This window comes from Lactuca saligna, chromosome 6, assembly GCF_052625555.1.
Source record: "Lactuca saligna cultivar CGN05327 chromosome 6, ASM5262555v1, whole genome shotgun sequence".
NCBI lineage: Eukaryota > Viridiplantae > Streptophyta > Magnoliopsida > Asterales > Asteraceae > Lactuca > Lactuca saligna.
In genome coordinates this window covers 166,302,506-166,322,972 of record NC_136422.1, presented here as the reverse complement: position 1 = coordinate 166,322,972, position 20,467 = coordinate 166,302,506, and the positions used below count along the sequence as shown (strand labels likewise).

At 32.4% G+C, this 20,467-nt stretch overlaps 4 protein-coding genes and 1 long non-coding RNA gene across 5 annotated transcripts; 2 read left to right on the top strand and 3 right to left on the bottom strand.

Annotated features, from left to right (window-relative positions):
• Positions 1-4,413: 4,413 nt before the first annotated feature.
• On the top strand, positions 4,414-5,699 carry LOC145001357 (stellacyanin-like). The gene is made up of 2 exons (XM_078960728.1): positions 4,414-4,652; positions 5,137-5,699. The coding sequence occupies exons 1-2, from the start codon at positions 4,487-4,489 to the stop codon at positions 5,544-5,546; spliced, it is 576 nt and encodes a 191-aa protein (XP_078816854.1). The 5' UTR covers positions 4,414-4,486; the 3' UTR covers positions 5,547-5,699.
• A 2,093-nt stretch (positions 5,700-7,792) lies between these two features.
• LOC145000403 (uncharacterized) lies at positions 7,793-9,818 on the bottom strand. The gene has a single exon (XM_078959625.1). The coding sequence runs from the start codon at positions 9,315-9,317 to the stop codon at positions 7,965-7,967; it is 1,353 nt and encodes a 450-aa protein (XP_078815751.1). The 5' UTR covers positions 9,318-9,818; the 3' UTR covers positions 7,793-7,964.
• Positions 9,819-9,953: 135 nt separating this feature from the next.
• Positions 9,954-10,623, bottom strand: LOC145000404 (uncharacterized). The gene has a single exon (XM_078959626.1). The coding sequence runs from the start codon at positions 10,515-10,517 to the stop codon at positions 10,167-10,169; it is 351 nt and encodes a 116-aa protein (XP_078815752.1). The 5' UTR covers positions 10,518-10,623; the 3' UTR covers positions 9,954-10,166.
• A 1,946-nt stretch (positions 10,624-12,569) lies between these two features.
• LOC144999590 (uncharacterized) lies at positions 12,570-15,391 on the bottom strand. Its single transcript, XR_013660917.1, has 4 exons — positions 14,982-15,391; positions 13,701-13,770; positions 12,976-13,377; positions 12,570-12,754 (listed from the first exon to the last, which is right to left on the bottom strand). It is a non-coding gene; the product is annotated as an uncharacterized LOC144999590 (long non-coding RNA).
• Positions 15,392-18,802: 3,411 nt separating this feature from the next.
• LOC145001443 (uncharacterized) lies at positions 18,803-20,060 on the top strand. Its single transcript, XM_078960817.1, has 4 exons — positions 18,803-18,903; positions 19,306-19,452; positions 19,683-19,747; positions 19,853-20,060. Exons 2-4 carry the CDS (start codon positions 19,308-19,310, stop codon positions 19,910-19,912), a joined length of 270 nt encoding a protein of 89 aa, XP_078816943.1. The 5' UTR covers positions 18,803-18,903; positions 19,306-19,307; the 3' UTR covers positions 19,913-20,060.
• The last annotated feature ends 407 nt before the right edge of the window (positions 20,061-20,467 follow it).

Genomic DNA, 20,467 nt, shown 5'->3' with positions numbered 1-20,467 from the left:
ATATTATCATTCCATTGTTTGCTTTAATGTTTAAGTATTTGATAATTATAAGATGATAAATTTAAGAATAAACCTTCTTATCGGATGAAACCGGTTGGTGATAAATTTACAAAAAAACTTTCTAATTGGAAGGTTAAAGCGTTATTAGTGGGGTTATATCACTCTCCTCCAATCGGCTTTGAGATGCATTGTCATTTATTACATGTCCCATTTTAGGCCCCATAAATAATCATTAATACCGTAGAGTCTTAGAAATTGGTTTTTTGTTGGAGGAGAGGTAGAGAAAAGAATCTTACTTGGGTTAATGTGGGATCAATCCACTTCATAGAGGTGGAAGCCTCTTAGATTGGAGGTTCTGGGTTCAAACCCGAACGTAAGAGAATTAACTAACTTGATGAATTTAACTTCTGATCATTAACTAATTGTTCAGAAAAATGGAAGATTGTTATGGCAAGTAAAGAAGATGATGACTTTGAAATTGGCAATCTTTTGTGTTCGATAGATCGCTTCTTTTTAAATGAAGATTTTGTTTTTCTGAAGACCCAAAAGCAGCTATCTATGTAAGGATGGTTTGATTGACTTGACTATGGTTTTGTAAATGCCCCATGGACAAATATTATGAGATACTCCTTGTGAATGTGTGAAAAAGAATTAACCTTGATTCCTCTTGTTTGAAAAGGTGGGAGGTGATAATCTTACAAGTATGTGGGAGGAAACTTGGGTTATATTTTTGTTGTTGTTGTTGTTGAATTCTAATAAGCATTGCAAGGTCAAATCTAGATTTATGCTTGAAATTTGGGCTAATTTTCTTAGAAGGATCGATCGAGTTGCATGAAGTTCTTCAAACAGTTGTGTTTTTTGGTAAAAGAGACGGTCTTTTGTAGTTAAATCTTGATCGTCAAGAAGTTTGTAGTTAAATCTTGATTGTCGATAATAATTTGACCCGTCGAAATATTTTAGTTCCAATTAAGTTAAATATTTTGAACCAAGGAGTTTCTATCTCAACAATATCAGATATTGTACTTTCTCTTTGAGGTCGAGGGTTCAAGTCTCGTCTGTGATATAGGTCGTTTTAGAAGTAGTTTAGGATTAGATTAAATTTGTTGTTTAAAAAAAAAAAAGAGTAAATGTTGACTTAAAAACTATGTCTTGTTAAGGTTCTCACTAGAGTAAACATAGATAATCATGCAATCAATGTGGTGTCCTTGCTTTGTCATATTTGCAATTTGCATTTAAAGACGGTTGCTCATTTTTTTTTTCTTGTCTCGTGCTGTTCTATTTGGGATCAAATAAGTCAATGGAGAGATATTGGTATTCCTCATGTTAGTTCCATAATTTATTGCATTAGTTGGATCATGTGACCATGTTGGCAGTTTAAAGACAATGTTCTGATGCAGTGCTTTTTACAATCTTTTGGGTTCTCTGAAACTACACAAACTCTCTTCTTCTAAAACGATCAAACTAAAAAAATATGTTTTCCAAGTGATCAAACTAAAAAAATATGATTTGTAAGATAAGATTGTTGCTCAATCTTTCTTTTATTTTTCATAAAACTTTTAAGATTAAATCGATCAATTAGTTAGGTTGACTTCAAAACACAATTAATGCTATAACATTGTTGTAATCTTTGCTAGCAACTTGTTAGCACTCTAAGTAAAATTTGTCATTCCAAAAATAAATTTAAACATACGAATTTTATTTTGTTTTTGTGATATTATGGTTTATCTTACTCGTGTTAGATGTATAGTGATTGACCGATTGACATATATCATTTATACATATTTGATAGAGTAAATTACACGAATTATCTATCATACAGTTGTTAAAATACACGTTCAATCTATATTTTTAAAAATTAAAATAAACTCTCCATCGTGTCATTAAAATTTGAACGTTTCATCCCTTGTTAGTTTAAATTTGAACATTTCATCCTGTGTGAGAAACATATAATGCTCTTTTCATTTTCATTTTCATTTTCATTTTCATTTTCATTTATTTTTAATATTTTTGATATTTTAATTTATTTTAATTATTTTTCTATTTTGTTGAAGAACACATGACCACCACCACCACCTTTAATCAGAAAATAGAGCACCACTGCCACCCCTCACTTCACCCGATTTACTCCTCAGTTCAAAGTTCATCAGTTACACTAAAAATAACCACAAACAACTACCTCATTCCCGAACCAACAACTTATACTCAAACCACCATCGAACCAACCACATTTATTTTTAACACCACCAACAGTCAACACCTTGCACAAAGAAACAAGCATCTCCACCACCATCATCATCACCCCTAATAGCCTCCATCGGAAAACCCACCCGTAAAGCAGGTGCGATGCTATGTGTCTCAAATGCGGGTCACGTAATATTTTTTAGTAAAACAAATATATGACTTAAGATTTTCAAAGCCCATATTTTATATTTTAATAGTTCAAATAGCTAATTCATTTAAGGTGTAATTCAATATGAAATAACCTTAAATTTAAATAAAATAAAAAAAGTGTTTGTCAATTAGAAGACGTCATTTTCTTCTCCAAGACTCTGGTTCACTCTTCACACCTTCATAAATGGTTAATCATCGACATTTGTTGCCTTTGTCGATAGCCTCTCCTTCGCAACAGCCGACGGCAGTTCTAGTTTTCGACAATCTTCCCTTCTCAATGCCAATTTTTTTTCAACCTATAATTCAATTATTAGAGATAAAAGGTTCACCGTATCATTGTGTGTAGGGATTTTTTAGTATTGTTATTATTATTCTGTAAGAACGGTTCACACATTAGTAACATGTAATATTACCAACATGAATTATTTATTGTGTTTTGTCATTAGCATATAAACGATTATTTTTGTGAAAATATATTCAAATATAAAACCTCGTCGGATACAATTGTAAGAACTTTAAATATTTTTTTTCTTATATGATGCGACCCGAATCCAAACCTGCAACTAGTATTTTTTTTTTCATTTTATATCGGTTCATTTAAATAGTGAACCATGTGGTTTTAAATTCTAGATCCGTCACTGCTGCAAAAGATTAGTAGAATAAGGAAGAAGGCTTACCAGAAAAGAAAAAACCAGGAAGGAAGAATCAGAACATGCCAATGTTTAATTCAAAATCAACAAAGGATTTAGGATTCTTAAACTGAAAGCAGACGCCGACGGAGATGGAGGAGGAAATGAGCATTGATGATGCATTAGAAACCTACAAATATGATTAAGTAAGGTCGGATTCAGCAGTGGGTTGCGACGAAACGAATCAGAATCAGATGATGGAGTGTTTCACGATCTTGCCAGATCAACCTATGACCTACTGAAGCAACGCCGCTGATGGTTGGAGGGGTCCAACGACAACAGCGACAATGGTGGTTAGAGAGGTCTAGATCGTTGAAAACTGCTTGAAAGAGAAATAGATGAGAGAGAAGTTGTCGGATTCAGGAAGAGGAAGTGGGTAGGGTGAGATTGAGGGAGACGAAGCTGGTGGGGAAAAGGAATGGGAGAAATGGATTGGATTGTATATTGTTTTTTAATTTGAAAATGATAAACAAAATAAAATTAAATTGAAAAAGAAATTATTGAGGGCAGAATAATAATTTTATGTCCACATTGATGACCCAAGTAAAAAAAATTATATATGGACGGTTCGAATTAATTTTTGAAAATAGTGACCGAACGTGATTTTTAGCAACTTTACGAAGACGATCATATAATTTTACTCGGTTTGATATTAAATTTGAAAATAAAAACGTTAAGGCATTGAGAAACAATCCTTTTACAGAAAATAATTTTATCAAAATTTTAAACATCAAAATGTATAAGTACATTGATTTTAGAAGCAAGAGAAGTTGGTATGAATTTCAAACCAAGCAACCCTCCTACAACCTATGAGGAAAACTATTTCAACACACATAATTGATGGTTGATATGATATTAGACATCACAAATTAACTATTTTAAAAAAAAAAAATTAACTAAAATAACATATAATATGTTTCGAAAAGATAATGTAAAATTTACTTCAATGAATCTGATTATCAGATTCACTTAACTAATTAAATGGTCTTTTTTATATTACTTATATGTAAATATATAAACACATATACATCAATTCTGATCGGTTGTTTACAAATATAAAACTCAATAAGTTTCAACGAATCCAAAACTATTTATATTTAGATTGTTATCAACAATCAAAATTGATTGATTTGTTATAGAAGTAATATTTTTCTTGTACCCTATGAAACTTTGTACCTTTACAAGTGTCAAACCTTTTCTATAGGTACCAACCCACATAGTGACATAGTGAGTGAACCAACCCAAACCAAACCAAAGTACCAACCATCTCACTCACTCCACAAATTCCAAATCATTCCATTTTTACACCTTATATAACTCATAACCCATCTCACTTCCATTAATCACATTCTCACAAAAGTCATTCAAAAAAATCACATTCTCAAAAACACACACACACACACAAAATGGCAACATATGTCATCAAGATGGTGAGTTTGATGGCAATATTGAGTTGTATTACATTCACTTCCGCAAAAGTTTATACAGTTGGAGACTCAGGCGGATGGGCGTTAAGTGTTGATTACACTGCTTGGACTAGTGACAAAACGTTCCTTGTGGGAGATAGACTTGGTAAGATTTTGTTTCATTTTTACATTTATAATAATAATAATAATAATAATAATAATAATAATAATAATAATAATAATAATAATCTTAGATATCGATGATATGAGTTAATTACATTCTTACCAAACTTCTTGAATTTTATCTCGTTTTTGTTTTTACAACAATTTTTTACCTCTAAGTAGTAGGATATTAACCTATGAGATATACAATATACTTGGTCTTGGTCTTTGTTTCCATTTTACCCCTACATTATGTATTTCATGTCAAAAGAGATTGACATAATCATAAGGTGAAAACTAGTTATTAAAACGCATTTCATATTTGATTTATAGATAGAAAAAAATGGTTCTATGACTTTATCATGGTAGGAAAAAAATCATCATCGGATCCCATTTTTTTCTAGTTATGATATTTGTTCAAATTGTCATCATCATGTCAAGTGACATTCTACCCTATAACTAATAATTTCTTTATGTTTTTGACTTAGTGTTCAACTATGATAGTAGCCATACGGTGGATGAAGTGAGCTCTGACGACTACACCACCTGCAATGTCGGCAATTCCATCATGTCTTACAACTCCGGCACCACCACCATCACCCTAAACACCACCGGATCCCACTACTTCATCTGTGGTGTTGTCGGGCATTGCAGTGTTGGCATGAAGCTAACTGTCGATGTCACCGGTGCCGCCGGTGTTGGGAGCCCCTCTGCCGCTCCATCAGCTGTAACAGGCGATTCACCCACCGCCACGCCTTTTGGATCCACCCTTGCTCCTCCCACTGTCGCCGGAAGTACTAGTAATATTCCGGTGGAAAGTTCTTCGCCTGTCGTCTCCCCGTTTGCGGCTGCTATTTTCAGTTTGGTTGCATTGATGTGTGTCGTGATTCTTGGTTGAGTTTTCATGCCAGGATTCTATTTCTCATCATTTTATTTTAGATTTTTTTAATGTATTTTGCATTGTGTATTTTATCATTTTGATTATTGACTTATTTCCTTTCAAAAAACTAGTCGATGCATTGTTAAATTCAAGAAACTATTCATTTGGTCAGTTATCTTTTCGTCCACAACTTTTAATCCGTTCATACTCATTTTTGGTTTAAAAAAAGTTAACCGAATTAAAATAGAATAATAAAGTAATATTAACAAAATTGATATATTTTTTTCTAAAGTTATTTACCGATGGATTTAAGTTTATATTATATATATATATATATATATATATATATATATATATATATATATATATATATATATATATATATATATATATATATATATATTGGTACAAAAACACAAATATTTAAAAGAAACTGATCTTTATATATTTTCACGGCCTAAATACATGAAAAATGTATGTGAATAAATTTAAAAAGAAAAAAATATAAATAAAAATGTTCATAAAAGAAAATATATAAAATAGTAATTCTATTAAAAAAACCTCAATAAAAAACATAGTTGTAACAAAATTGGAAAGATGGACAGCTTTAAAAAAAAAAAAAAAAAAAAAAAAAAAAAAAAAAAAGTTTGGCAAAATTCTGGAAATTTTAGAAAAGGGGGCCAATAATGAAAATTTTTAAAGCCGGATGGGGCTGTTACGATACAAACTCGATTTAAAAAATATATATTAAAAAAAAGGGACTATTTCTTTAGTTTTTCTCACATAAGAATAATTTCCGTCTATTTGAAACTATAGGGACTAAAAAGAAATAAAACAGTGTAGACTATGTATGGCTGTAAATGTTAATGTATATAATGTTTGACCACCTTTTAGAAAGGAAAAAAATTGTTTAATTGTGAAATACTTTCGAGACACATTTTCTTCTAGAAAATTGTTTCATTTTCAAACCAGAAAAACAACATATTTTCAATTTTAAATCAAAACAAACAACGAAATAGCAAAACAATTATACACTTCCATGAACTTTTCATCATAATATTGTATTTATGTAAACAATATTGTCAATCAACATGCTTCTTGAAAATGTACCAATTGATACAATACACTCAAAAAATTTATTCCTTATGTACAAAGTTATGAACAGTCTTATATGTAAAATCGGATCTAAGTATGTCCATGGTACTTTTCACCATTTTATCTTTAAGTAACTACTAAATGGGGGATATATATATATATAGTATAAAGCTTAAAAAATTAACATGCTACTCTACGTAATTCCTAATATTGTCCTTAACATACCACATAACTAACATAAAATAGAAACAAATACGATAATAACTATTATTAGAAGTTTATAGTTATAAGATAAGATAATGATGCTGATAACAATAGTAATTGATAGATCCATTTTTTTTCCAAAAACGAATTGGACTTATTCGTTCATATTGGTAATGGATGACAAATCATCCAAATAGCTTCGAAATTTCATCACATGGATCGAGATTCATATTCCTTTCCACCATTTACCTTGAACCAAACACCACGTCAAAGGCCATATAACACTAAAGTTGGATAAAAAGCTTGATGCATTTGACTAACTATTTAAGTTCATATTCAACTTTTATTTCAATAACACATTGTAAACTACTTTTACTATGGAATTTAAAGGTGATTTTATGCATTAGATCGTTATTTAATCCATTTTGATGGTTGAATGAAAACTAAAAAGTAGGAGGGGGTATAAATTGAATGGGGAGCAAATATGTTAGGTTGCTTGGATGTGGTGATGAAAGATGATTCCTCTTTTGGGATGCCTACGCTAGCTTTTATTTTTGTATTAGAAAAAAAACAAAGAAAATAATATAAATTAATTATTAAAAAAAAAAAAAAAAAAGGAAGAACGTGGATAGTAAACAACCTTGGTAGGGTAATGGGTATACTTTTCTTCACTTGTCTCCTCTCTCTACTCTTCACTCTTCATATCAATCCTTTACATCTTTAGGAGGTGATGCTATGCATTTATTCTTTTTGTACAAAGCCCATTTTAATAATCAATTAAATAGCAAGTTTCTATATTGTTTAAGACCCGATTATTCATTCAAATCACTTTTCTTTGTTGAAAAGTATTATTATTATTACTATGAGGGTAGAGGATAGAGGAACAAGAACATGGTGATGTGCTAGAAAATGTGTCTTATGACATCAACATGAGACGGATAAGATAAAACGATTTTCTTTATCAATTAATTAATAATGATATAGTTATTTATTTTTTATTTTTTTGAATTGTGAAAGAAAAAACTAACAAGTATGTAGGGTACAATGAAAATTTGAAAATAAAACAGGAAGTATCAAGAAAGAAAGAGTTACACATCTTCAAACTGAAAATTGATTATTTATTAGTTATATTAGTTATTACCTTCCTCCAATTTTAGGTGTTGTTTGAGTAGTTGATCTTCTAATTGAAGCTATTCTCTGTAGTCTAATTTGCTCTCTGAATTTCGCTATGAATTCATCAGCTTTTTTATCCACATCTGGACCATGATCATGATGATCATCATCATTCCCCACCATTTCTCCATTTTTTGAAGCAAGTTCTTGAAGCTCATCCTCATCGCTTTCCTCTTCTTCAACATCTTTCTTCTCATCATCATCATCCGCCATGAATTTCTTTTTGTGACTCCCTCTTCTTTCTAAAAACCTTTCGATTTCACTATCATGTAATAAATATTCATCGAATTCAGTTTCTTGTCGTGGTGTTCTAAATGAATTTGATTTAGCTGCCATTGGGGTATCCTCTGAGAATTTATTCGGGAAGCTTCTCGCATTTCTTCTAAACTCCTTACGTGAATACGTATCGGTTCTGTTTTGGGTGTTGGTTAAGTTCACCCGTCGGTGATACGGTGGAGGTGGGGGTGGCGGAGGCGGAGGAGGAATTGGTGAGAAAGATGATGACTTGGTGGTGGGGTTTTTTTTCCGGCCAACATCTTGGAGTGATTTTGATTGGATTTCAGAGAGTGATGGAGGATCTGAAGAATGATTGATAATTTCAGGCGTTTGAGTAAATTCCTCTTTGATTTCCATCCTCCCCGATCTCGATCTCCATGGAATCGGCGACTGTAGAACGATATTCTCCTCCTCCGATTCCGGACTCACTCCGCTTAATTTGCTCAAATTTCTATTAAATCGCCTCGAGTTAGATCTCCCGACCTTAAAATCGATCATGGAAGAAGATTCAGAAACTCCATTTTTCAAACTACGAACAGGTAGAAGCAGAGGCTTTTCAACTGTTGCTGATGAATCCGCCGCTTGTTGAGAGGTCTCTTTCGCTACAACTACGATAGGTTCGCCTCTATAATACTGAGAATTCCATGTCTGAACCTTACTATTATTACTATGATTGGGCTCCGATGGGGTTTCAGAATCATCATCAAAAACCGATGAGACTTGAAGCAATCTGGCCACATACGACTGAGCGTTATCGGACTTAATGGGTTGTTGTTGTTGTTGTTGCTGTTCGTCGTTTCGTTTGCTGAAAAGTCCATAAGAGACAGCAATCCCGACGAATAGAAGTTGCAGAAGCTCCCAACTTCTGGTGTTAATTGTGTGATTGATGAAATCAGGGGCTTCAGAAGGGAATAAGGGAAGAAGCAAGAGGAAGATGGATACGAAGACAGCTTTGTAGAAGAAATGGGTGTAGAATTTATTTGGGTTTTGAGGGAGTTGTGGGTTGTTGATCATGGTTTTGTACAGGTCTGTTTCCGCCATTGATTTGAATGAATATATGAGAAGATGGAGGAATGAATGAAGATTGAAGTGAATATGAAGATGGTGGAAGGAGGTAGAGAAAATAGGAAAGAATTTGGAAGAATGAGTTGGTTTGAAGCTATATATGCTTTTTCTTTTTCTTTTTCCTCACACTCACACATGCTCTTTCTTATTCTCTACAACCTGACTAGAATTTGTATACCACCTTTATGCTTAAAACGTCAATAAGAAGCTACATTTTAGGGGTTTTTTTTGTTCAAAATAAAAAGCACTGAATGAACACATTTTGTGACTTTTGTCTTTCTTAGTTGGTTTTTTCCTTAATTTATTCCCCTAAATAGTATGTAATTATTTATTACACTTTGGTCCTTCCTCTTTAACCGAATGTGTAATTACCACCCAATTCTACTAACTATAACAATTTATGGAATGATGAGTGAATTTGTTTGTAACAAAATAAAGTGCAGTAAACATGTAGAGTTACATGGTGCATACCTTGAATCACGGTCAGCGGTCAGTACCAGACTTTTCACGGTCAGCACATGTCCACTACGATCTCTGTTGCAGTTTTTCAAAAAAGCTCCATTGATGACACACACACAGGGAACAAAAGTAGACATAAAAAGGCAAAATCTCTACGGATGAACTCATGAACAAATCGGTATATGAAATGATAATGATAACAACAACAAATCGAGTACTAGATCGTGAAGCCGAGATCGACATACAACAAATTACTAAAATCAACTACTAAATAAATAATAGTAACAATGAACTGGAATATCATACGAATCGATATTCAGAAACCCTCACTCAATGTGAAAATCATGAACGCCACTAGATCTATCTCTACAGGACGAAAGCAGCGGCTAAGACAACCACGGCAACGGATCCGGCGGCGGCGACTCTGTTCAGGCTAGCGGAGTTAGGAGTAGAGGTAGGTGAACCGGTGGGAGTCGATGAGATCGAAGGAGGAAAAGCGGTTGGAGAAGATGGAGCTAGAGAAGTAGGAGGAGCCGGTGGAGAAGCCAATGGAGCTTCAGTCGGTGAGGCAGTAGGAACAGCGGAGACAGGTGAAGGAGGTGCGGCGGTGGGCGAAGCCGTTGGAGAAACCGTTGGCGCAGCCGTAGGTGACTGAGCGAAAGCAGATCCAGCGATCAATGCAACCAGCAACACCATCAGACAGCTTGAGTATGCCATTGTTGTCGTTGTAGAAAGCTTCTGTAATTCCTGAGAGATATATATATATATATATATAGAGAGAGAGAGAGAGAGAGAGAGAGAGAGTGAATCAGTGATTAGACGATGAGAATAGAACAGAGAAGGAGGGTTTATATACTGAGGTTTTTTAAGTAATGCCAGCAGTCTTAGTTGTCGTCCACCAAATCAACAGCACTAGCGACGTACACGTGTCACAGAGGTTTTACTTTCAGCCGTTGGATTGAGGGTGTAGTGTCTTACAGTGCACCCTTGAGAAAAGAAAATTGGCGAAGTACGAAGTTACCGTTATAATGAGGCACGTTGTAGGGGTGTTAAGTAATTTAAACGGAAAAAAGTCAAAAAGTCAAAGGCTGCTTTATGTTGGTGAGACATTGTGACGTCAACTAACGGCAAATACAGATCATACCTTAGCCTTAGCTTTTCTGTTTTTTTTAGTGCTTTTTACTTTTATTTTTTAATACAGCAAAACTGGTACAAGTAAATCATTTTTTTTGTAAAATAATATTTTATTCTTTTATATATAAATTCGTTAATCTTTATAAATGCCTTAATTAGAAGTATAAATTTATTACTAAATAGATGATAAGGTTAATAATTAAAGATAATTTCTTTTAACAAGAGAACATTAATGCATTTGATAACGAAAATTAAAATATATTGTATGTTATCAATAGAAAGATACATAAAAAGATCATTATTATGATCATTTGAACTTTTGAATTACAAAAGAGATATAAATAAACCATTATGACCTTTACATTTAAGAATTGTTATAATTATACTAAAAGGATAAAAGAAATTTTGTTTGATTTAAGTAAAAACTTCATTTACTTTTTGTCAGTTATATTCTTTTTCTGAAATTAAATATTTAATGTAGAAAAGAAAGTTGATAAATAATTTGGAGACACGTTATAGGAGAAGGTCCCAAAAGCAAGCACAAATATTCTAAGCTTAATGGGCCAACTCCAACCCATCATAAGCTTGCAATCATGTTGGCCACCTCATTTAGAGCATTCATTCATCAATTTTCCAATAAAAATATATACAATTAAATATAGATTATAAAAGTATATTATCTTCTTCATATCAATAGATTAAAATATAAACATTTGATTAAACATACGAGTTAAATACCATCTTTAATGTTACAATTCACTTGCAATGAGGCTAGTCGGTTAATTGCTAGAAATACCAGGTGAAAAAAAAAATGGACTGTTACAACTAACAAATTATAATAAAATCAAGTTGAATCGGGTTAATACATCAAGTTTTTTTTTTTTTTAATTATAAATATTATAACTAGTTATTATATTAAAACGACTATCATGTAAAATATATAATGGAGATCCATTCTTTTTTCTAAAGTTTATTGATATTGTCATCCACATCACCAACATGTTAAGAGTATATCCTGGCATTTCAATGGTCCAGGAGGCGAATATGAATCTTTTATGGTTTCGGGGGCTAAATATCCGACATTTCAAAGTTGAGGGGCCTGTTAGTTAATGAGAGAAACAATAGTAAATAAAGGACTAAAGGGCGGGGATTTTGCATTCATAACCTAACTAGGGCATAACAAGAGAAATTAAGTGGCTGAACATGGTCAAAGTAAGATTTGAAACAACGTTTTTTTGTCTTTCGTTGTCATCATGGTGGCTTTCACCGAATTCCAACAGTCTGAGTTGGAAATTATAATTTAATATCTAGCTTTAATCACTGATTTTTATACCAAAACGTAGGGTTTTATTTTTTGAAAGTAAATCATAATAAATGGGAGAGATTGAATGATGGATTAGAAAGCTTGATGACATATGGTAATGCTAGATTTTCAAAGTAATATATATATATATATATATATATATATATATATATATATATATATATATATATATATATATACACTAGTGAAGTTATGAGGGCCGTGAAGTTTTCATGGATTGATATTATCACGGCCCTGAAGGAGTTTTCATGGATTGATAATAAAGTGGACTTTATACATGCTACAGGAAAAAGGAAAACTGAAAAGTAAAATGTAAAATGTAAAAGATGACATAAATATTAAATAAGTGTTCCTATTATGGTTTCCACATGATGTATACAAGTATGTAAACTCCCATCATAGATAGTGCCTAAAACGACTAAGTGAGATGAAAGCAAGCATAGTAGCTTGGTCGGAATGAATCTTCCATGTAAAAATGACATCTCAAAGCTGTAGCCTTGAATAAACAAGATAAAAACTTTTGAAAATTAAAAATAGAAATACTGATGTGTAAAAAATTGTTTGTTATTTATTATTACTTTGTTAGCATAAATAGTCCAAGTAGTAAGAACTAAAATAGCATCAAGAAGACCAAAAAGAGCACCCAAAGCACCATCAGATATGCATATCTCACACACACATCTTTCCATAATGTGAAGTTGATAGGAGTAATTTTACCTCAAGTTCATCCACATCATTCTTAAGGAAGGTACCATGGAGCATCCTTTTAGCAACATCAGAGCTCTTCAATTCATGAATAACATAAAGTCGATAAATAGGCTTTTTTATGACGCTATGTCCAGCAAGCTCAGGTACAGTAGCTTTGGCGGTGAATCAATCTCAACCAAATTAAGATGTTTGTTGAGTTGATTCAAAAAAAAATTTTGAAACATCAAATCTAACCTACTCCTTAAATCCACCTTATTTACAACTCCCTTGTCTTTATAAAAAATAATAAATAAATAAATAAATTCACGAACATAGACAACGGAACCAATCATAATCCTCAAATCTGCTCTTCCGTTGTGTTATTCAAAACTTATTTCCCTGTTTTGATCTTCAAATACAACCTCCTTTTCCCTAACATTATTGACCAAAAGATTGGATTTAGGAAACAAATTTTTCTTAGAAATATATGCAACTATTGGTAACAGATTACCAAAGATTTCTCTATGATATCAATTTATTTGCTTAATCCAAATCTGTTGACTCCTAACTATTAACATTTATGAATCAATAAAAATATCATTTATACAAAAGATAACTCATTGTACGATATCGTCACACCAAACAACTATTAACATTAGAGAAGTAGTAGTGACTTTCTAAACAATCATCGTATTCATGAGAAAGGGAACCATAAATTAAATAAAATGATGAATTTATCGATATGTGTTACCTACCGCAAAGAAGGAGACTTAGGCTTGTTAAATATATTCTTCCATTCGGTATGCTTCGAAATTTGTAGCTCCACTACAAAAAAAAAAAAAAAAAACAATTGTTTTATATGTTATAAATTATATGGAAGTAAGGAACACAACCATTGAAAAAGATCGAGCTCAAACTTTCGCAAAGAGAGTGAAGAGTAATTCGCTGAATCCATGTGATTACAAATCACCAAAGGCAACCCACAAGAAAGAAAAACACCATTAAATTAGCAAAAAATGCAAAGTTTCCATAAAGATAAGTTATGCCACTACCTTGAGCATATCATTATATTCCTGGTTCAATACACACAAAGAAAGCAAAAATAACATATACTTAAAATATAGTAGTAGGCCTACCCGGAAGCTAAGTTAATGATATTGACAACATATATAAGTAGTATTAAACTGGAAAAGACCAACAGTAGGACTCATTATATCTTCATTAATTACCGCAAGTTTCAAAATGGCGGTGTAAATTTTTTTTAGAAAAATCTCATCTGTTCCTTTACGTTCATCAAAATTTAATCTCCATTTGCTTTCTAATATCTTAAACAAAACAATCATTGATATTAGAGTACCTTCAAATTTAGTCCTATATTTATAAGAACAGAGAAAAAAACAGGAGTAAATGAGGAACAGTAGAGCAAAACTGCAAGATATTAGAGCACATTCAAATTTAATCTCCAGAACCTGCCTATTACAACTCAAATCATATGTAATTAGGCACTTTTCATATCAGACACATGATAAAGAAAAAGAAGATTTAAAAAAAATCTTCAAATTGTGCTAATTCATACCTTCAATAATGATGTACTTTAGTTTCAACAATGACTAACACTTTGATACTATGAAAATCGATGAAGGAAACCGTAAATCAAACTCAAAACAATACATGCATCGAAATATCACAATATCAAATCAAACTCATGTTAATCGACAGAAACACCACCAAGAAAAGCAGTAGAATCATAGAACTACATAACCAAATTTCCCTAAATAAACACACATATTTGATTGTGGATTTTCTGAAAAACACATAAAAAAAATCGAAGAGTAAGATGAGTTTAGTGTGTGTCGGTGGGGTGGGGTGTAGAACAAGCCCTAAATTATAATGTATACAGTCTCAACACAAGGAAAATTTCAAAAACCCACAATTATATGAATCGTAAATACGCTAAAATACCAATAGTGGGCCCTCAATTGCTAAAAATTTAACAAAATCAACAAGCATTATAATAAATTAGGTTTCGAACATACTTTGTCGGTTACATCTTCGTACACAAAGGAATTTGAGTCATCAAGCCTTTATTTACGGTCACGCACTACTAAAACACTGCACCTATGAAGTCATATTTCAAAAATAAAAGTGACTCGATCAGAAACAAGCTTAATAGAAAAACTCATAATAAAACCAGAAAATCGAATCAATTTTATGAAATTAGGAAATTAGTCAGCTCGAGGCAGTCGACGGTGGCTGTCGGTAGCAGAGCACGGGAAATGGTGGTGATGGTGAGTGGTGGTGGCATTTAGGAGGCTTTGGTGCAACGAGTGGTTCGAGAGAGAGAGAGAGAGAGAGAGAGAGAGAGAGTTAATGAAAGAAGACGAAGAAGCGGTGAATGAAAACTAAAACGAAGAAGAGAGAGAATATAAACATCGGTTGTATCAATGAGACGGGAAAAAACGTGGCACGAGAAAATGAAGACAACTCATCAAATTAATGAGTCATCCGTTCCAAATCGATTACGCAAAAGAATTAGTTTATCTTTTTTAATTTACAAACCGACTTGAGATTCTCTCGGTTGACTAAATGAAAAGTCCAGTCCAGACTAATGGGATCCAAAATCTGGGCCCATCATAATTAGCTGAATATTTCAATACAAAACTAATCGATTGACCACAAGCCCAATCTATCAATTAATTTTTAAATATTGTTTTAGATAGCCACCTGTCCATTCTTCCCTTCATCCATGTTTAATTCTCAAAAATCTTACAAAAATCCATGCTAAATCCACAAAAATCCTTTCTAAATTCTCAAAATCTTTCCTCCATCCACTTTTCTCAATTTTTAGAAAAGGTGGCTTACTTTTATATATATATATATATATATATATATATATATATATATATATATATATATATATATATATATATATATATATATATATATATATATATATAATGCATTCTAGTAGTTGAAGAAAGTATAATGCACTTTCCAAACATTTGTTAGTGCATTACATATATGAATAGATAAGTGGCAGTGACCACAATCCCCTTATTGTGAATGTTTCAAATATACATTTATGTCCACATGACTTGATGCAAAGAGCATTGAATTAAGCAGTGAGTTCATTGAGCAAAACGAGTCCCTCAATGTGGAAGGTTTTGAGATAGTTATTGTAGATCTTGATGACACTACAAGTTTGGGCCTCGAGAGTGTTTATTATATGATCTTGGTTTTGTTAGATAAAAGGGATTTAAATTTTAAGTAGGGTGAAATTGATGATCAAAGTCATAGATATGTAATGACATGAGCTTAAAAATATAGGCTTCTTCATGCAATATAGCAGAATTAGGATTAAAGAGATTATTAACAACAAACTACGACGTAACTTCACATTTTCTGATTAATAACTACCTAAAAATACAATTTACAACTAAAATCCATGTCATCGCGATATGGTTCATAGCATACCATGTCATGTTGAGTAGGCATATATTTCACCAATAAATGTTGGCCAAAAAGTTTTTAGTCTAACGGTATCAGATATTATATTCCCTCTTGAGGTTAAGGGTTCAAATCTTATCCGAAGCACATATCAAATTAATAGTAGTTTAGAAATGTTGGTGATTTTATATCACTAATGTTATTTAAGTGTAATGGGGTTAATTTGTTGATCAATATCACTTTGACAATTATTGAGCAAATGTGCGGAGTGCACATTTGTTTAATATTGTCTTTGTTGAAAGTCCACTGCTATTTAGAGGCGAAGCCCCTAAACCGATGGGGGTCCAGGGGCAGCGTCCCTGGGAGCGGGGTCCAAGGGGCAGCAGCCCATGGCAGGGTCCAAGGGGCAGAGCCCCTAGCTAGGGTCGAGCACGAAAATGTTTTATATATGTTATGTTACTATATTAAAAAATGCATCAGAAATCCGGATTTTTGGTAAATATACCCAGTTTTGTGATCTTATATTCTAGAACCTGATTTAAGTTGGTTTATGATGTTTTGACAGTTCTAGGACATAAAACTGTCATGTGGCAGTTTTAACACAAGAAGTTTTTCTGGTTATATGATCATATTCGAAATTCGTGGTTGGTACACTTCTTCTTCATAACATCTTGAACATTCTCTCTTCTGTTTTCTAAAATTTCTGAGTCTTATCCGATTAGAGATTAGGAGTACCACCCAAATAATTTAATCTAAAAGTGTTTATCAAGATTCTTAGAATTTCCAAGCCTTTCTATACCCAAAATTTCTAACCAAAATTAAAGTATTATGTGATAATGACAAGTGGTGATTCTGTGAAGGATATGACAACCAAGTTTGACAAATTAAACAAGTTTGAAGGGCAAGATTTTCGTAGATGGCAGAAGAATATGCACTTTCTCTTTACCACTCTGAAAGTGGTGTATGTTCTGAGTACACCCATGCCAATCTTACCAGAATCTGTTGAAGATGAAACTTTGGAAGCAATAAGAAGGAGATTAATGTGGGAAAATGATGATTATATATGTCGTGGTCATATTCTCAATGGTATGTCTGACTCTCTTTTTGATATCTATCAAAATTTTGAATCTGCAAAAGAACTGTGAGATTCTCTTGAATCCAAATACATAGCTGAAGATACTTCTAGCAAGAAGCTTCTTGTTAGTAAGTTTATGGGTTACAAGATGATTGACTCCAGGCCTGTTATGGAACAATTCCACGAAATGTTAAGGATCCTTGGACAATTTGCTCAACATAATCTAAAAATGTATGAAGCCATTTTCTGTGGCTGTGATCATTGACAAACTGCCCCCTTCCTGGAAAGATTTTAAACATAATCTGAAACATAACAAAGATTAATTAACTTTGACTCAACTTGGAAGTCATTTACGGATTGAAGAGTCCTTAAGGACTCAAGAACTTGATAACAATCCTAAACGCAAGAACCAAGTTGGTTCTTGTGAACATGGTGGAAGGAGAAAGTTCAAAGAATCCCAGTAAGTCTAATGGAAAATGGAAGTTTAAAGGAAAGGATGACTAGTCTTCCAAAAAGAAGGTTAAGTTAGTTTGTTGGAATTGTACCAAACCGGGTCACTTCAAGAAAGATTGTCGTCTTCACAAAGTGAACAATGATTATGCTGGACCAAGTGGATCCAAGGATACAAAAAAGCAATAAGGTCAGATTTCTGTTTCCATGCCGAATTATAAATATGTTCAGAATTATATTTCTATGATTTCTGAAGAATTTTATATGCAGGATGATGATGTTGCATGATGGGTTGATTCGGGAGCAACAAGCCATATATGTAAGGATCTTCGTTGGTTCAAGGAATGTCAACCAATTGAAGATGGATCCGTGGTGAATCTGTGGTTGGTACACTTCTTCTTCATAACATCTTGAATATTCTCTTCTATTTTCTCAAATTTCAGAGTCTTATCTGATTAAAAATTGAGAGTATCACCAAAATACTTTAATCTGAAAATGTTTAACACGATTCTCAGAATTTCCAAACATTTCTATATCCAAAATTTCTAACAAGAAACTGATTAGATTTTTTGTTTTAACAAAAAAAAAAAAAAAAAAAAGATTAGTGTCCTGCTGGAGGTTTACATTGAATTGCAACGTAAAAATTGTATCGGATGATACAAATATTATTTGAATTGTGGTTCGAATTTAATTTAGAAAAATAATGTAGACTTTTAATTGAATATATCATTAATTTTATACATTATGAAATATAAATATTAGCGAGACGTTTATATTTTTGTCCAAAACTCATTTTATTTGGGCTGTAGTCCATAAGTCAAGGCCCATTAGTTCAAACCATTCGAATCTCGGATTGTGTAATTGACCCGATGAATAACCGGGTTGCACGGATTCTAATTCGGAAAAACCCTAGTCTATCAAATCAAAACCCTGGATCGTCTCCTCCGAACTGAAGCAACGTTTCTCAGAGACAGTTAATTTCGCCAGTTAGTATATTCTCCTTCACTTTTTTGATCTATTTCGTTGATTAAATCGCGTTTATGTTTAATTTTATTCACTGAGCAATTGAATTATGTTCTTTGTTCTTACTTATTTTTATGTTGTGTGTTTATTGGGTGGCTTCATACCTGTTCCTCTGCATTTTGCTATTGATTTTAAATCCAACAGTCTTCTGAAGCAAATTTTGAGATGCTTTTATATCATATTCTTGCATGCGTCAAATCTGATTGCTTCGGTTCAACCCTAAATAATCCTAAGGTCACAATTGTTATCACTTTTACCCAAACAATCGAAACCTAGATGCAAACAAAACACTGGATTGATAAATTAAGTTAATTGGTTGCGTTGTTTAGTTTTGATTGATTGATAGATTAATTGATTTGAGGCAGATATGGCTTTGGGATTATTACTTGGAATAGGTCGAGCATACAGAAGAAAACGAACATCTTCACTCAACATTCTCACTTCAAAAACAGGTCCTCGTGATTACTACAAGGGCAAAAACTGTAAACCAACTGGTTTTCACACACGCAAAGGTAATAATAACGAACTACTTCAATCTTTTACCCCAACATTTCTTCATATGTGATAATGAAAGCTGAAAATGTCATCATAGCATATGATGTAGGAATAGCATTTGAATTTGAAAATTCCAAACAAGAATCTAGGTTAAAGACTTTGCAACTGCAGATCAATTTCAAGAAACTGAATCTTCATCTTCATTGATATGATATATGTAATATGTAATATGTTATGATTTGTGTAGGTGGTTATGTTGTGGTGCAAGAAAAGTTGCCAAACTATGTGGTTCCAGATTTGACTGATTTCAAGGTATTATTATGCAAATTTATTAATTAAATTTTTGTTCTTCTAGTTTCTTCTTAAAAGAATTAAAAGGTATTAATGGACTTTGAGTAATTGAGTGTTATATTGCAGCTGAAGCCATATGTTTCCCAATGTGCTAATACAACAGATGCTGCTGCTTCTTCAACTTAACTGTATTATTAAAACTTTTAAGTTTTTATTATTTAATAATATTTTAGACTTTGTTAACACTCAAAAGTGTCATACATGGAATTTGCGTTGTGGTTTCCTTGAATGTTTGCTGACATTGTTAAGTCATAAAAATGGTTTTTTTTTTTTTTTTTTTTTTCTTCCCAATGTGTGGTAACTTGGAAGAATAATCAACCACAATTAAAGATAAAATATAAGAAAAAAATCAACCAGTTTATTAAAATATTCAACTCAGACTTGGTCAATTATACATTTTTCTTGCTTAATGCATTTGATCCGATTTGTTTTTCATCTAAGTTATTATTTTTATTGAAAATATTTGAGTTTGAATCAATCAAATCTAGTTATTTTGTTTTTATTGGAACCGATTTGTGACCAATTTGGTCAATCGAATAAGTATTGGTTTTGTTTTTGTATTTTGGACGTGTTCCACACTCAAACTTGACTCTTAAGCCAAGGTGTGCCCACAAATAATCCTAAAAAACAAACAAATTTGTTTTATGGATTCCAAAATTGAAGGAATTTGAATGGAAGATT

Excerpts from the sequence above, each read along its gene's own strand:
- LOC145001357 (XM_078960728.1), top strand. The coding sequence starts at position 4,487 with ATGGCAACATATGTCATCAAGATGGTGAGTTTGATGGCAATATTGAGT. Across the intron at positions 4,653-5,136 it reads CCTTGTGGGAGATAGACTTG|TGTTCAACTATGATAGTAGC; the intron begins GTAAGATTTTGT and ends TTTTTGACTTAG.
- LOC145000403 (XM_078959625.1), bottom strand. The coding sequence starts at position 9,317 with ATGGCGGAAACAGACCTGTACAAAACCATGATCAACAACCCACAACTC.
- LOC145000404 (XM_078959626.1), bottom strand. The coding sequence starts at position 10,517 with ATGGCATACTCAAGCTGTCTGATGGTGTTGCTGGTTGCATTGATCGCT.
- LOC145001443 (XM_078960817.1), top strand. The coding sequence starts at position 19,308 with ATGGCTTTGGGATTATTACTTGGAATAGGTCGAGCATACAGAAGAAAA. Across the intron at positions 19,453-19,682 it reads TGGTTTTCACACACGCAAAG|GTGGTTATGTTGTGGTGCAA; the intron begins GTAATAATAACG and ends TGATTTGTGTAG. Across the intron at positions 19,748-19,852 it reads CAGATTTGACTGATTTCAAG|CTGAAGCCATATGTTTCCCA; the intron begins GTATTATTATGC and ends GTTATATTGCAG.